This window comes from Musca autumnalis, unplaced genomic scaffold (genome assembly GCF_047663935.1).
Source record: "Musca autumnalis isolate F117 unplaced genomic scaffold, ASM4766393v1 scaffold_125, whole genome shotgun sequence".
Lineage (NCBI taxonomy): Eukaryota > Metazoa > Arthropoda > Insecta > Diptera > Muscidae > Musca > Musca autumnalis.
This window is the reverse complement of record NW_027411673.1, coordinates 2,758-18,957: the sequence shown is the minus strand read 5'-3', so window position 1 is coordinate 18,957 and position 16,200 is coordinate 2,758. Positions and strand designations below refer to the sequence as shown.

Sequence of the window (16,200 nt, the reverse complement as noted above, 5' to 3'; positions counted from 1 at the left end):
AATTTCAGTCTTTCGGTGGGATATTGACGTCACAACCTTCAGAATTACGAAAACCGGGAGGTACCGATTTTTGGGGCTATATCGAAACGTGGACCTATACCGACGAATTTCAGTTAGAAAGGATTTTACCCATTTCGGTTGGTAGCTGTGGTCACAGTCTTCAAAATACTGAAAATCGGGAGGTACCGTTCTATGGGGGCTATTTGAAAGCTTGGCTCTATATCGACAAATTTCTGGGGGAAGTTTTATACCTCCAACGAAGACTAATTACCAAATTTCAGCCATTTCGGTGTGATAATGAGACTAAAAATCTTATGAAGGTGTGGACCTATACCGACAAATTGCATATGGAACGTTTAATACCCCAAATGAAGACCAAATACCATATTTCAGCCACTTCGGTGGAATATTGAGGCCACAACCGTCAAAATACCGGAAATAGGGACGTACCGTTGTATAGGGGCTATACCAAGTCGTGGACCTATACCGACAAATTTCATATTTAACGTTTAATACCCCACATGAAGACCAAAATCCAAATTTCAGTAATTTCGACGGAATATTGAGGCCACAACCTTCAAAATAATGGAAATATGGCGGTACCATTCTTTTGGGGGCTATATGAAGGCATGAACCTGTACCGACAAGTTTCTGGAGGAAAGTTTTACATCATCAACGAAGACTAAGTTCAACATTTCAGCCATTTTTGTACGATAATGAGGCTAAAACCTTCAAAATACCGGGAATCGGGTGGTACCATTCTATTGGGGCTGTATCAAAACGTGGACCGATATGGCCCATTTGCAATTCCACACATCGTAAGAGTAATAGTAACTCCTATACCAAATTCCAAAGTTGAATTCCATTGCTAAGTATCCCATGACTAAAACCTCATACTCAGTTTTGCGATATACCTCGCGAAACAACTAGAAATGTGATACCCTACACCACAACCCCTGTACATAAGCTTTTGACTGGTAAAATTCAAAATATTAAAATTGGGATAGCTTAGCGCCTTCGCTCTAAATGTCTTCATTAATACAGGTCAATTTTGTTGAAACGCATTTAAGTGCACCGTCAGTACAACTCAAATAAAAAAAAAATGCAATGCCATCAACCCCCAAAAGTTCGTGAGAATCCGATCAAAATTCCGACCTCTAGTGTGATTGCACAAAAAATCGAAAAAGGGATGTTTTTGGAAGGTCGCCAACCAAAGCTGTGATATTCGTCATTATTATTAAACAAGTAAAAAGTCATTAAGTACGGCCGGGCCGAACTTTTTATACCCTCCACCATAAAATAGTCTTAATTAAAATGGAATAATTAGGGTCCTTTCACAATTTTAGGTGGAACAACTTTTCGACAATGGATAGACGCCTACTGCCTCCCACTATTGCTTAAATTACACTGTGAACACAAATGTTGGGGCAGAGATAATTCCTTTTGGATATGAAGCCCTTGGTGTGTGTATATTAAAAACCCCGAAGGACAGATGCGCCGTGAGTAGAACTTCCGCGTTATGGCGTGATGAAGTTTTTGCAAGCATTATATCTTTGTTTGTTGTTTTTGTAGAGCACTTAAGCAACAGTGAACAAAGATATAACGCTATTTCCCGGGTCTCTAACAAAAATTTCATCACGCCATAACGCGGAAGTTCGACTCACGGCGGATCTGTCCTTCAGGGTTCATAATATACTCACCAAGGCCTTTCTTCCCCAAGAGGAATTATCCGTGCCCCAGACTTTCATCTCCACTTTGTTGCACAGTGTTATCTAATCTAATCTAAAAAAATGTGTTCAGCTAGGTGAAAGGTACCACCTACGGGGCTATATCAAAGAGTCAACCTATCTTTAAATTTTTTGGCGGAAAAGTTTTATAGCTGCAGGGAACTTCAAGAGTCAAATTTAGTGTAGTTTCATCAAAGCAATGTAGACCCTCAAAAATGGACCCATGTTGACAAATTTTAGTGAAGAAATTTCGTGACCACTGAAAATTCCCGAAAATCGGAGGTACAGTTATATGGGGGGATATACCAAAACATGGACCTATATTGACGATTATTTTGAATAGACAAAATTGTAGCTAAAATTCTCAAAATACCGATCATTACAGCTTGTACGGTTAAAAATTGCAGCTAAAATTCTCAAAATACCGAACATTGGGAGATACTGTTATATGGGGGCTATACCAAAACATGGACCTATGTTGACGATGTTTGGTGGAGATGTTTCATGACCACTGAGAACCTCAAATGGCAAATTACAGCTAGTTCGGTTAAAAATTGTAGCTAAAATTCTCAAAATACCGAAAATCGGGAGGTACCGATATATGGGGGCTATACCTAAACATGGACCTATGTTGACGATGTTTCGTGGAGATGTTTTATGACCACTGAGAACCTCAAATGTCAAATTACAGCTAGTTAGGTTAAAAATTGTAGCTAAAATTCTCAAAATACCGAAAATTGGGAGGTACTGATATATGGGGCTATACCAAAACATGCACCTATGTTGACGATGTTTCGTGGAGATATTTCATGACCACTGAGAACCTCAAATGTCAAATTGCAGATAGTTCGGTTAAAAATTATGGCTAAAATTCTCAAAATACCGAAAATCGGGAGGTACCGTTATATGAGGACTATACCAAAACATGGACCTATGCCCATATCCTTTGGCATATAAGTTTGTTGATCACTAGGAACCCTAAGTGCCAAATTATAGCTAATTCGGTCTGCAAATGTGGCGAGGAACGTCAAAATACCTCAAATCCCGAGGTACCGTTATATGGGGGCTATAACAAAGAGTGGACCGATATAGCCCATCTTCGAACTTGACCTGCCTATGGAAAAAATACCCTCGCGTGCCAAATTTCAGCACTCTATCTCAGTTATTGCGGACGATAGAGTGATTACAACAGACGGACAGACGGACATGGCTAGATCGTCTTAGAATTTTATCCTGATCAAGAATATATATACTTTATAGGGTCGCAAATGATTAGTTCAATGTGTTACAAACGGAATGACAAACTTAATATACCCTCCATACTATGGTGGAGGGTATAAAAAGCAAAAATTAAAAGTTTGGTTCGATTAGCGGCTATTGCGATATCTTCATTGTTTGACCACCTACGGCAACCTACGTTACATCGCAAAGGTGATATTTTCTTCTTTCATTAGCAGCATTGATATACCCTTTATAGAAGCGGAGATAATCGCTTTGAAATAAAACGTTGACTTTTTCTCCAAATAAGTTTTTTGCCCATTCTGATCCCTGAATATTATCCGATCCTCACCGAAATCAATAGGCTTCTTCCCCTCCGGGACCTTCATCAGCACCCAAAATTTGGTGACAGACGGAGAGTCGGATCGACTCCCCACATAGTGGTGTAGGGTATAAAAATCTCAAAAATATATTTTTTGATTTTCATTTTTTAATGTTTGTGGATGTTTGGGGGAAGGGCGTTTAGGGCTAAAGCAAGGATCTATGATTTAACTTGTTTTATTAGAACATTTTCTTTTCAAAACGAGAATGTACGTTGCTAATATTTCACAAAACGATTTTCTACCTACGAAGAACAAAAAATGCCAAAATACAAGCAAAAAAGGTTGGTAAATATGCTTGGAACCTTTAAAATATGTCGTGTGGGCCAGTACCGCTCAATGGGTACTATACCAAAACGCTAACAAATATTGACAACATTTGTACAGATATTCTCCATCCACTGAAACCCCAATATACCATTTTACAGCAAAATCGGTTGAAAAATGAACCTAATACGTAAAAACGGTCGCCACCGATACGTGGGGGCTATAGGAAACCGCGAGTCTGTGTGACCCATATTTATCCATATACGACCCACAAATATAAGAAACTTTTTTACATTAAAATTTATGAGTAAAGTTCCACTAAAGTGCCCATATTTCGCACTGTGCGCCGCATTAAAAATAAAATCGCAAAATGCATTGACAATTTGCCATGTTTGGCGAGAAATCGCCATATCTGACAACCCTCTTATCTTATCTCTTTTTCTCCCGATACCTCTCTCGTGCGTTACGCGTTGCTACTGATTGCAAAGTAGCACTATGCGCCACATTTTTTGTCTTCGCTAGCAGCACGACACTCCTGGTCATACCATAGGTTCCTTGATGGAGGCCTCTGGTATCCAAGTATGGATTTTGCTGCAGTTTGCATGGAGTGGGCAATATTTTGCCATTGTGCTGATGTGTTATCGGGACGAAGAGTGCTTTCATTAAGCAATTGGGCTAGTTGAGTGAAATATACCGTGGCTATCTGTTGTGTTTGCAGTTTACAGATGTCCAACTTCCGTGTTGTGTCTGTTCGAGGTTCATTTGTAACGTTTAGACGGGTACGTACCTTTGCTGCAAAAGGTGATGTTTTTTGTCCTGAGACAGCCAAGTGAATATTCATTAAGGATGCTTAAATCTGGTACTGCTAACTACCAACGTTGTTGTCGCTTTTAAGCCGATCATTCCATTGCACGATGGGGCCAATGACAGATTTTTGAGGCAAAAAGTCATTTTTTTTCAAGTCAGTGATTGAAATCAAATAATAACGAAATTATATTCTTAACACTTTCAAACCTCCAAAACCACAAAATTACAATATGGCTACGGCCCACGGCGACATGCCAAGCTGTCTAAGATGTCATAATTTTCATTACGTTTATTTCTGGCATTCTATCGTAATTAAACAATTTAGGTATTTTGGCACCAAAATCTGATCTGTTGATATTATATATTTTGTTAAAAATTGAAACCACGGGCAATGGTATGTAAATTAAGATTATTATACCCTACAACACTATGTGGAAAGGGTATTATAAGGTTGTTTTGGGAAAAATTCATGTAACACCGCGAAATATCGATTCTAGACCCCCAATGTGGTATAGCAATTTCCATATCTCGATGAGATAAAGCGATTTTGAGATGTGTGTCCGTCCGTCCGTCTGTCCATTATAAATTGTAATCAAACTCCAGGACGCAATTATGGACCGATGGACCGTCATGAAATTTTGCATGGAGGTCGGGTTCAGACCAGAATAGACACATATTGTTATTGGTGATGATAGTGAAATATTTAGCTGGTGAATTGGACCAAAAACATAATTTTTATCCGATTTTGTAGTTGCTCTGTATTTCACAATAATAGTCCGATCTCCTCGAAATTTTAACTAAGGTAAGAGTATATGACAAAGAAGAAGCTTGCAATTGAGATAGTGATCAGATAATATTCAGAGGCTTAAATGGACCACAACTTTTGTGTGAAACTTGTGCAAATTTTTAATGGAAGATACATTCCGCCCACGTAAATAACATTTGGAAGGCCATTTGTTGACCTTTCCATTGATGCCAATTATGTTGATTTACGTGCTCAGATAACATAGTTACAGCCGAATACATCCAGTTATTTGTTTATAGTGTAATCAGTGGTCATGAAACATCTCCACCAAACATCGTCAACATAGGTCCATGTTTTGGTATAGCCCCCATATAACAGTACATCCCGATTTTCGGTATTTTGAGAATTTTAGCTACAATTTTTAACCGAAATAGCTGTAATTTGACATTTGAAGTTCTCAGTGGTCATAAAACATGTCTAACAAAACATCGTCAACATAGATCCATGTTTTGGTATAGCCCCCATATAACAATATCTCCCGATTTTCGGTATTTTGAGAATTTTAGCTGCAATTTTTAACCGTACTAGCTGTAATGATCGGTATTTTGAGAATTTTTGCTACAATTTTGTCTATTCAAAAATAATCGTCAATATAGGTCCATGTTTTGGTATATCCCCCATATAACTGTACCTCCCGATTTTCGGGAATTTTCAGTGGTCACGAAATTTCTTCACTAAAATTCGTCAACATGGGTCCATTTTTGAGGGTCTAGATTGTTTTTATGAAACTACCCTCAATTTGAATCTTGAAGTTCTATATAAACTATAAAGCTATACAACTTTTCCCGCAAAAAAATTAAAGATAGGTTGACTCTTTGATATAGCCCCGTAGGTGGTGAAAGTCTGGGGCACGGAAAATTCCTCTTGGGGAAGAAAGGCCTTGGTGAGTATATTATGAACCCCGAAGGACAGATCCGCCGTGAGTCGAACTTTCGCGTTATGGCGTGATGAAATTTTTGTTAGAGACCCATCAGGAATTAGCGTTATATCTTTGTTCACTGTTGCTTAAGTGCTCTACAAAAACAACAAACAAAGATATAATGCTATTTCATGATGGCTTACAGGGTCTCTTGCAAAAACTTCATCACGCCATAACACGAAAGTTCGACTCACGGCGCATCTGTCCTTCGGGGTTTTTAATATATACACGGCAATGGCTTTCATCTCCAAAAGGAATTATCTCTGTCCCAACATTTGTGTTCACAGTGTAATTTAAGCAATAGTGGGAGGCAGTAGGCGTCTATCCATTGTCAAAAAGTTGTTCCACCTAAAATTGTGAAAGGGCCCTAATTATTCCATTTTAATTAAGACTATTTTATGGTGGAGGGTATAAAAAGTTCGGCCCGGCCGAACTTAACGACTTTTTACTTGTTGAAATATTAATTTTGGTGAAGGCACCCACCCCTTCCTGGCGTATAATTAAATATGAATACTTTTGGGAATCATAAATTTGTTTTCATGCAAATTATTTGAATTTCCACTCATTATTAGCGGTTTTTACTTGATATCACAATATACATAGGTATGTATATCCACAATGAACTATTTTCGAAATACCCTAAAAAGCACAAATCGCGTGCATTTCCAAGCATATGTATGGTAAAAGTGCAATTTTTTTTTGGACGATAGATCTTCAACAATTTCACAACGTTCCCTTTGAAAATGTGTAAAGAGCATTTGTAGTGTTCAATAAAATTGGGGCAGTGTCCGTCTGTCGAAAATTTCACGGTCAGATATGGCAAACTGCATTGTAATTGGGTATATTTGCAGCGCCTTATATATTTATTTATATTAGGTGTATTCCAAAAAGGAAGGGGCTACCAATGTCAATTTTTCAATTTTGGAACTTTTATTAGAAATAGTATATATGATATACAAAATTGTTCCACAAACATCCCAGTAGGGACAAGTGAGGCTTCTCTCATATAATTGAGTTCACCCCGATTCACACAAGCTTAATGATAAGGGACCTACTGTTTGTCGGCGAGTCCGAACGACTCGTCCTAAGACATTGCATGTAGAGAAGTTTTTCATGGCTGAAATACTCCGAAAATGTCGCCATCATTAATGAGAAGTGTTTTGAAACCGTTGAAAATTTTATGTGGCCTGGCCTAGGAACCGAACAGGGGCATTTATCGTGAATGGCGGGTGTACATACCAGTGCACCACGGTGGCACCCTATTAGATATGTCAAAACATGGAAATTTTACATTTTTTTTTAATATTTGAAGAATAGACTTCGGAGACATTTTATACGCTCAAAGCAAAAAAATCATTATGTATTTTCGTTTCTAATATTATTCCATAGAGTGGAGCTATATTTCAACTTCACATCCGCCTTGTACGCAGAATGTAGTGGGTTCGATTCCCGGAGAGGTAACATCAAACTTTCAACGGTGGCAAAATACACCTCAGTAATTTTGTCGACATTTTCTGAGTATTTAAGCCATATCAAACTTCTGTAAAAGTTGCATCTTAGGACATGCCGTTCGGACTCGGCGATAAGCTGTAGGTCCCAAGCTTAATGTGATAAGGTGGCAGAATCGACAAAGTTATTTCTTACAATAAGCTTATTTGTTCCATAAAGGAATTTTGATTTGCTGACAGCTAACTCCCAGGGGCAGTGGTGTAGGGTATCACATCGTCCGACTATAACATTTGCTTACTTGTTCGTTCTTATAAAATTAATAAACACAATTCCCAAAATTTATTAATGTTTATCTCTCTACCATATAAAAATTAAATAAAAATTATTTTTATATATTTAGAAAAAAATAATTTTGCCCGGAGTCGAGCTTTTGTTCACGACTCCGACTCCAGCAAAATTTGCTAAACTCCGACTTCGAAACCCGGATTAAAATTCTTAATGGCCACAAAACGTAACTGCAGGAAATTGTGGATATAGGTCCATGTATTGATATAGCCCCTATTTCAGGTATTTTGAAGTATTTAGCTACATATTCTGACCGAATTACCACCTATAATCTGGCATTTATGGATATTTCTTGTCTAAAAACTTATATACCAAAAATTGTAGACCTAGGTTCATGTTTTGTTATAGTGTTTGACGTTTTTAGTCAAGGTATATAATGGAATAATCTATTACTTGGCATTTCCCATATTTTGCGCCGCGCGGCCCTTGGACGAAAACTTTTTATCACATATTAATGTGAATTATCGGCGCACGTGTTTCTTTAATACAACATACCGATATAAAAAATTAAGTTCATTGACATGAAATCTATCTTTAAACACAATACAACTTGATATCCACATTATGGGTCAATATCCACTGAAGTTAAACCATTAAAGTTTAATTAGATTTTATTATTGATGCCTACCAAACACTTAGGATGTTTAACCGAAAAATACATAAAATCATTCCACCTTTGGTTGCTTAGTTTCTTTGGAATGGAACAAGTTCTTCACACAATCATATTGCACGATCTGTCAAAATCCATTGATAGATTTAGAGATAATATTTCTTTTAACTAACTGAATGTTGGGCTAATACATAACTAACTAGTTTCTATTTTGTGGCAATTAATTCCAAATTCTTGCTGCTCGCTATTGTTTCTTGTTTTCATATTCTTGTTGTTGTTGGGGATGGCCAACGCCAATACAGCAGCTTAAAGTATTTGTGTGCATGTGTCCAACGACAAAGAACCGGTTCATAAATGAATTTATGCATTTCATTGAATTCATTGTTAGATTCAGGTAATGGTTTCTTTTAAAATGAAAATTTGAATGTCAAGTTCATTGTTAGGTGTCGTCATTATAAGGTTAATTACGAAATGTATGCCTAGAACAAGGTGTCAAATTTCGGGGTGTTAATGCAAATTAACATTTTCTGAAGTAATACAGTGTTGCGCATATATCCAGGAAGCCTAAAAAACCCCTAAAACTGTGAACTTTGATCACGATGTATTTAAAAATCGCTCTAGCGTCTTTTCTTGTTTTTGGATTTTTCTCATCTATGAACATTGTTTTGTAGGGAGGAGATACGGCAATGCATTGATCGCATCCCAATTTGAACTTCAATATCTCAAAAATTTTAAAACCAACAAAAATATCACAAAGACCAATCTTGTAGACAATTTTCACTGCTACAACATTAGCTCTAAACCTATTTCAATATCGTGAAAACCTAAAAATACCCTAAAAATGTGAACTTTGTTCGCATTCAACTTAATAAGCGCTCCGGCGACTTTTTTGTGTTTTTTATTTTTCTCATCTAGACAGTAGTTCCTTTATCCAACTGCTACATTGATTTACATCAAGTGAGAGGTCAAGAGTTGGCTTTCAAGTTTAGTTTCGTAAGTTGTCCGAATATACCCCCAGTATTTAAATTACTGATTAAAAATTAAATTTCGATATTTTTCCCACAAAAGTTATGGTCAATATTACACGCTAAATACTATCCCATCATTATCAACAATAATTGGCACTATCCTTGATCAAAACTATTATCTCGTGCAAACATTTGTCAGTATTGAACTATAACTGCGACATGTAGCGTGATTAAGGTTACACTACCCACAATTAAAACTAAGGGATCCCTGCATATACTACGCTGTAACTCTGTTATCTGAGTACGTACATCAACATAATTAACATAAATGGAGAGGTCAAGCATTCCTGTTCTAAATATAAGTTACATGGGTTTAACATAGTTTCCAGGAATGAAGATATACAGCCCAATCACGTATGAAAATTCCGTGCGAAATTTCTCTTTTCTCTTTTCTCTTCTTTCCTATAACAAACAAAAAATTCCGCACAAAAAAAAAAGTCCGATAGAGAAATGTTAGGTAATATGAACGCTCTCACACATGTGTTTTCCTCCAAAAAAAATCTCCCCTGCAAAACTGAAGGGAGTTTAGAAAAAATCTTAGTATTTCCCATAAACTTTGCACAAAACATGCAAAATAAATTCTTTTGTTGGGATTTTATACTAAAATTTGTAACTTGTGATTGAAAAATTTATTAAAATTTAACACATTTTATAAAATAACATTAGTTTGCAAACTCAGTCACTCTCTACTTTTTGTACCGATAAACGATGGGATGGGAGAGTTTTGCACATAATAAATTGTTGCATAAAAACTCTGGATAAATGCATATTTTCAATTATTTTCATTTCAAAATTCATACTTTTTAAATTTTTACCATTATTTAATTAAAAACACTCGTTTTTAATACTTTCATGATAGTGGTAGTTCCATAGCACAATGGAGTCATTTTTAACTGTCCCCTTGGAATTTTCCAATCACATTTGATGTTTTCCATAATTAGTAGCATCTTTTGAATATCTTTGATTTATAAATGATTTATTTATTTGATTAAGTTTGTTATTTTTTTCTAAAGTCACAAACACAATTAAAGTCGCAACAATTATGGTACACAAGGCAGGGATGCCAACTGTTCCGAGGTAAAAATCGCTACAGCCACATACGCACCATAGGTCTGTAGCGATTTTTACCTTAAAACAGTTGACATTCGTGCATAAACAGTGGTTTTTGTACGTCAAAAATCACCACAAGTAGCGGGAAAACCACCAACTTGGCACCCTGACACAAAGTATGAAAAATACCCTTCAGTGCTGCCAAGTTTAATGATTATTTTTTCACATTATTCATGATAGGAGGAATGTTTTCTCGAGAAAAATCTATTCCCGAAAATAAAATTTCGCCAGAATTTTCGTGATTGAAATATTTTATGTAGTCATGACATAAATATGATTCATTAAAATTTATGCCTGGTCGGTCCTGTTGTACGGTTCAACGAAATTGGAAGCCTTTAAAATGTCGTATCCTGAAAATTCAATGAACACATTTAATACCAAATTCAGTGGTTCTGTCAAGGATTAACCGTCAACAGGAACTCATTGGAACAATAAAAGAAGAAAAAAGTCATATATTGGACATATAATTAGGAACGCAAAATACAAACTGCTCCAAACCATAATCCAGAGGACGGAAAGAAAAATCAAGCATTGACAATATTCTTAAATGATAAATCTCTCAACCCTACTGAGTGAAGCCAGAAATAGAGACGCTTTTATGGAGATCACGAAAAATATATGAACACATCTTAAAATTGACCAATTTTCACACAAAAATGTTGGTCCATTTAGCTGATTATCAAGTTAAATTTGCAAGCTACTTTTCTGTCTTAAACCCAAACCTTACATAAAATTTTGCTGCGATCAGACTACCATTGCGACCTACAGAGCGTAAATATTTCACGATTTCGTGAAGATTGGTCCATAATTACGGCATGTAGCGTGCGTAAAATTTTTAATGGACGGACGGACTGTCACACATCTCAAAATCGGTTTATTTCGTCGAGATATGGAATTTTGGTATAACGTGGGTTACATGCATTTTTCGAAAAACAAACTTATAATACCCTTTCCACATTGCACACTTACATGGGAAGGTGTGACAAAAATACTGCTAGACAATATATAGAACTGAAATTTTTATCAATGGGTCCTACTGACCTAAAAACACACTAACAAAAATATTGTAGTCCTAGGTCTAACTTTTCGCGTGGTTCCCATGCAACGAGTCATTCTGATTTGAAGTATTTTACAATTACCAACAAATTGTTCAATCGAATTTGCTGTAAACCGGTAGCAGGAGTTCTTATTGCTTGGTAAACATCCCCCGAAAATTTTCAGTACAGGTCCATGATTTTGTATACTCCCATACGATTCATATCTTGACTTATTTCAGCATATGTTAACCAAATATTCAAACCCAATGGATTTAAATAATGAACTCAGAAAGCCACCTTATAAAGAAATGTGATATCGGTCCACTTTCCACCACAGCCTCCATAGGGTTACCATCCATTTTCCGGTACTTTATAAGATTTAATCACATTTTTTCTGCAGATGTATGTACCCGTAATAACGTATTTTTGGTTATCAGTACAGGTGGAATTTCCACGTTTTGGCGTGTTGCAACATTAGGGTGTCCCAAACAAGAAAAAAAATGTATTAAAGTGTATAACCCCAAAACCGTTTATTTTTCTTTCACGAGTTTCAGTGCGGCTCCAAGTTACCATGATAGAAGAAATCACTAATAGCACAAAAAACATTGTATTGGACATAAATATAAGAAAGGATAATAAAATTACTTAAAAATATTCCAAAAAAATAAATTCAGCACCTAACCAGTAAGGAAAGGATCATAGTCGGGAGAGGCCGACTATATGATGAATATGTAAAATACATATAGGAAATATATATATATATATCGATTTGAAACTGATTTGTATATAACATGGTACACTTATTACTACACAATATTCCGTCACACATTCTAAATTTCATCAAAATTTAACAGACAAAGAGTGTTTGGGCGAAAATATATGTATATGGGAGCTATATCCAAATCTGATTTTAACCAATAGCAATAGCGTCTTCCTGTTTCTAAAAAGATTATATTCTACAATTTTCAGCTGAATCGGACAAGAAATGCGAACTGTACGTTGCGAAACAAAAATACATGGACATACGGGCGGACATGCATAAATCGACTCAGAAAGTGATTATATGTATATCCCCAAAAGGGTCTATTTCGTTTCCTTTTGTATGTTACATACAAATGCAAAAATACATATTACCCCTTACCACAGTGTGACCATAACCGCCAAAACCGCAAATGTCCGCAAAAAGTCTAAACAGTTTTAAAATCTACAGACCCTTGGCTTGATTTTGGTACTAGTGGCGGTTCTTGCATGAAAAGTAACTATAGCTTTAAGGAAATCCATACATCTATATTAAATATTTCATTTTGCCCAATATATATAACCAAAATATGTGGCAACCATTGAAATTTAGAGGAATTGTTTTAAGTAGAAAAACGAAGCATAGACAATCTCCTAAAATATTAAACTTAAGTTAAGCCGTGAATAATAGTCCTTTAGTTTCAAAAACTTGCTATTGACTTATGTATCTATTTTCTCATTTTTAAATACATATTTTCTCCAAAATTCGTCATGTTTGTAAGGCTTTTTCTTCTTAAGGACCGCGAAAAATGGAGAACCACTACTTTTGTGTGAAAATTGTGAAAATCTTTAATATATAGTTTATATCTTTATTCCTGGAAGAGACATTCCGGGCAAGTAAATTATACTTGGAAGAGGAACGATTGACCTTTCTATCGATGTCAATTGTGTTGGTGTACATGATAAGATAACAGAGTTACATCCTAATATACCCTGTTATTTGTTTGTAGTGTAATTATAAACACGATAGAGGCTGCAATTATAAGCTCAATAATCAAGAAATTTTGTACGAGGTAAGAGTTTACGTAGAAGAAGATGCTTACAGTTTTGGGTTATGATCTGATATTATTTAGCGGGTGAAATGGACCATTACTTTTGTATGAAAAATACAAAAAATTTGGCCTATATTTTTTTTCCTGGAGGGCATATACCGGCAAAGAAACCTACATATGGAAATAGAACTACTGATCTTCCCCTGATGAAAATTGCAATAACGCATCTGCTAGATAATGGGCCTACAGCTTAATATAAAATGAGTTTTGTGTAGAGAACGACATTTTCCCATTCCCAGTTTTTGCATTCTTGCAAATTACATGGTGGAGTTTTAACATACATTGCAGCATGGGTCGCTTTGTCACTTTTTTTCAAAACGATTCCACAGTCAGGCAAAATCAAATTTTCAACGGTGGCAAATTTTCTTTCAGTAAGGTTTGCGACATTTTCTGAGTGTTTCAGCCATGTAAAACTTCTCTACAAGTCGTGTCTTAGAACACGCCGTTCGGATTCGGAGATAAGCTGTGGGCCCCATATCATTGAGCGAATATGAAACGGGCTACAATCACTCATTGATATGAGAGAAGTCTACCTTATTATTATGTTAAGCTTGGTGTGATACGGTACCAGAATCCACAAAGTTATTTCTTACAATAAGTTAATTTGTTCCATAAAGAAATTTTGATTTGTGTAAAGGTGTAGGGTATGACATGGTCGGCCCCGCCCGACTGTAGCCTTTGTGTCCGTGTATTGTGCTGCACTCTGTACATAAACCACATTTTATGCTTATTGTTATGATTTTAATTTTAAACGTTAGTTTTAGTAGCATTGTTTTGAATATCTGAAATTCCAAAATATCTGATTGTTTACCACATGGTTAGTTGAAGGTGTGTCAGACTTTGAAAACAAGTTTCTTTCATTCAATATTATAAAAATGTCTTCATATATTATATGTATGAGTGATGATGTTCACACTTAATATACACTTAATAGGAAAAATAATAATATTATGTGTTCCATTATTATTATTTCATTTTTTGAATTTTACTGAGATATGGTCTTAAAAATTATTCATCCATCCATATAAACACTTAACACTACTCATTCCGTTTTCACATGCAATTACAACATACCTATTTGTAATGTGCTTAAAGCGGATTGTATGTTTTGATAGAAAAGTCCCAAAAACTCCATTTTGCTAATTTAAAATATTTTTTATTAAATTTGTGTTCTTTTAAAATACAGACAACGCTATTGTTAGGTTCGCGAAAATTTATGAACTGATTATTGGTTTTTGCATTTGTTGCAATGTCAGTTCATTTCTGGCAATTTTCTGTAATCATGTACATATTTAAAAATGTAAAATACAAATAAAATAAATTATTATTAGAAAACAAAAAAAAGTTCCCCAATACAGTGCACACAAAAAATGCGTGCCATCGGTGTCATTTTTTACCCATTAATGCCAGACGACTTTATTCATACTTTTTGCTTGTTTTAGGATGAGACTAAGAAAAATAAGAGACAACTTTTATCATTTATGATTGATTTTATTTTAGGTTTTAAAGACCGTCTGTTATATAGGACGCTGTGATGGGAACATTTAATGTGGGTCAAAATATTGGAAGATATTGGCATGGCGTACAGACATTTTCCCCCATTTTGGAAAATACGTAATGATTGCAAATTTGTGGAGAATGAAATAACTATTTCTCGGAAACTATAACAGATACTGTGTTCATTGTTTTTTTTTAGGTATGAAGTATTATTGGCCTTTAAGAAACGTTTAAATAAATTACCGTAGCGTTTTACATGTAGACAGCTATTTTCTTTTTCCTAAGGTACTAAATTTTAGTGAAATTCCAAATTTAGTGAAGTAGAACTTTTAGGGAACGAACAGACCAAAGATACATTCCAGAGAGCTTAGAAGAATGATATTACCGTTGCACAGAGGACTGAGAACGCAAAACACGCAGATTAATTAAAAAAATGAAATTAGGTTTTTGGAACAACTATTATTATACGGTTATAAGGTACAAAAATTCTACCTGTGTACAGAAAATATCAAGGCCATATCGCTCATTTAGTCAAAGAGTGACACATTTCAAAAAATCAAGTTATTATTGCTCTGTTCCACAACCTGCAAGAAGCTACTATTTTTTTTACTACGATAACATTTTTTCCTTTATGTTATCGGAAAAATAGTAAAAATTAGTAGATTCTTGCAGTACTGGAACAGACCATATATCTGAGAGGTGTGAACATTTTAATTTTGTAGTTTAGTGAAAGTGTTTTATTTCAAAATTAATTCATAACGCGTGCCGTTTTTTGCCGTTATTTTTTCGTGTATTAAAAATGAGGTAATTATGGACATTTGAACATTTTTTCGTCGGTATTGGGCTTATGGTTGTTTTTTATAGTATTTGTTCTTCAGCACTTAGTATTTTGTTTTTACTCTACCTACTACAAAATTTTTGTTCGTAAGGGCGATATTGTTGTTTGAAAAGTTAGAATAATGTCTTTTTAGAAAATGTAACAATTCATGTACATAGATCCACCAAAAATGCTTTTCACACACTTCGAAGTGAATAGTTAGTTATAAGGACACCAATATATCAACATGTTAAACCGTAATTTTTGCGATATCTTAACCACAATTTTTAAAAATGCTACTAAATGCATGGGTAAGATCTTCAAAATATGTGGA

At 35.3% G+C, this 16,200-nt stretch overlaps 1 protein-coding gene across 1 annotated transcript in view; it reads right to left on the bottom strand.

The window, feature by feature from the left end:
- LOC141391818 (very long chain fatty acid elongase 7-like) overlaps positions 1–14,772 on the bottom strand; it is a 30,962-nt gene extending 16,190 nt beyond the window's left edge. The window contains exon 1 of the mRNA XM_073964511.1: positions 14,627–14,772. Coding sequence (XP_073820612.1) covers positions 14,627–14,687 — 61 coding nt within the window. The 5' untranslated portion in view covers positions 14,688–14,772. The remainder of the gene's footprint in view (positions 1–14,626) is intronic.
- Positions 14,773–16,200: the final 1,428 nt, after the last annotated feature.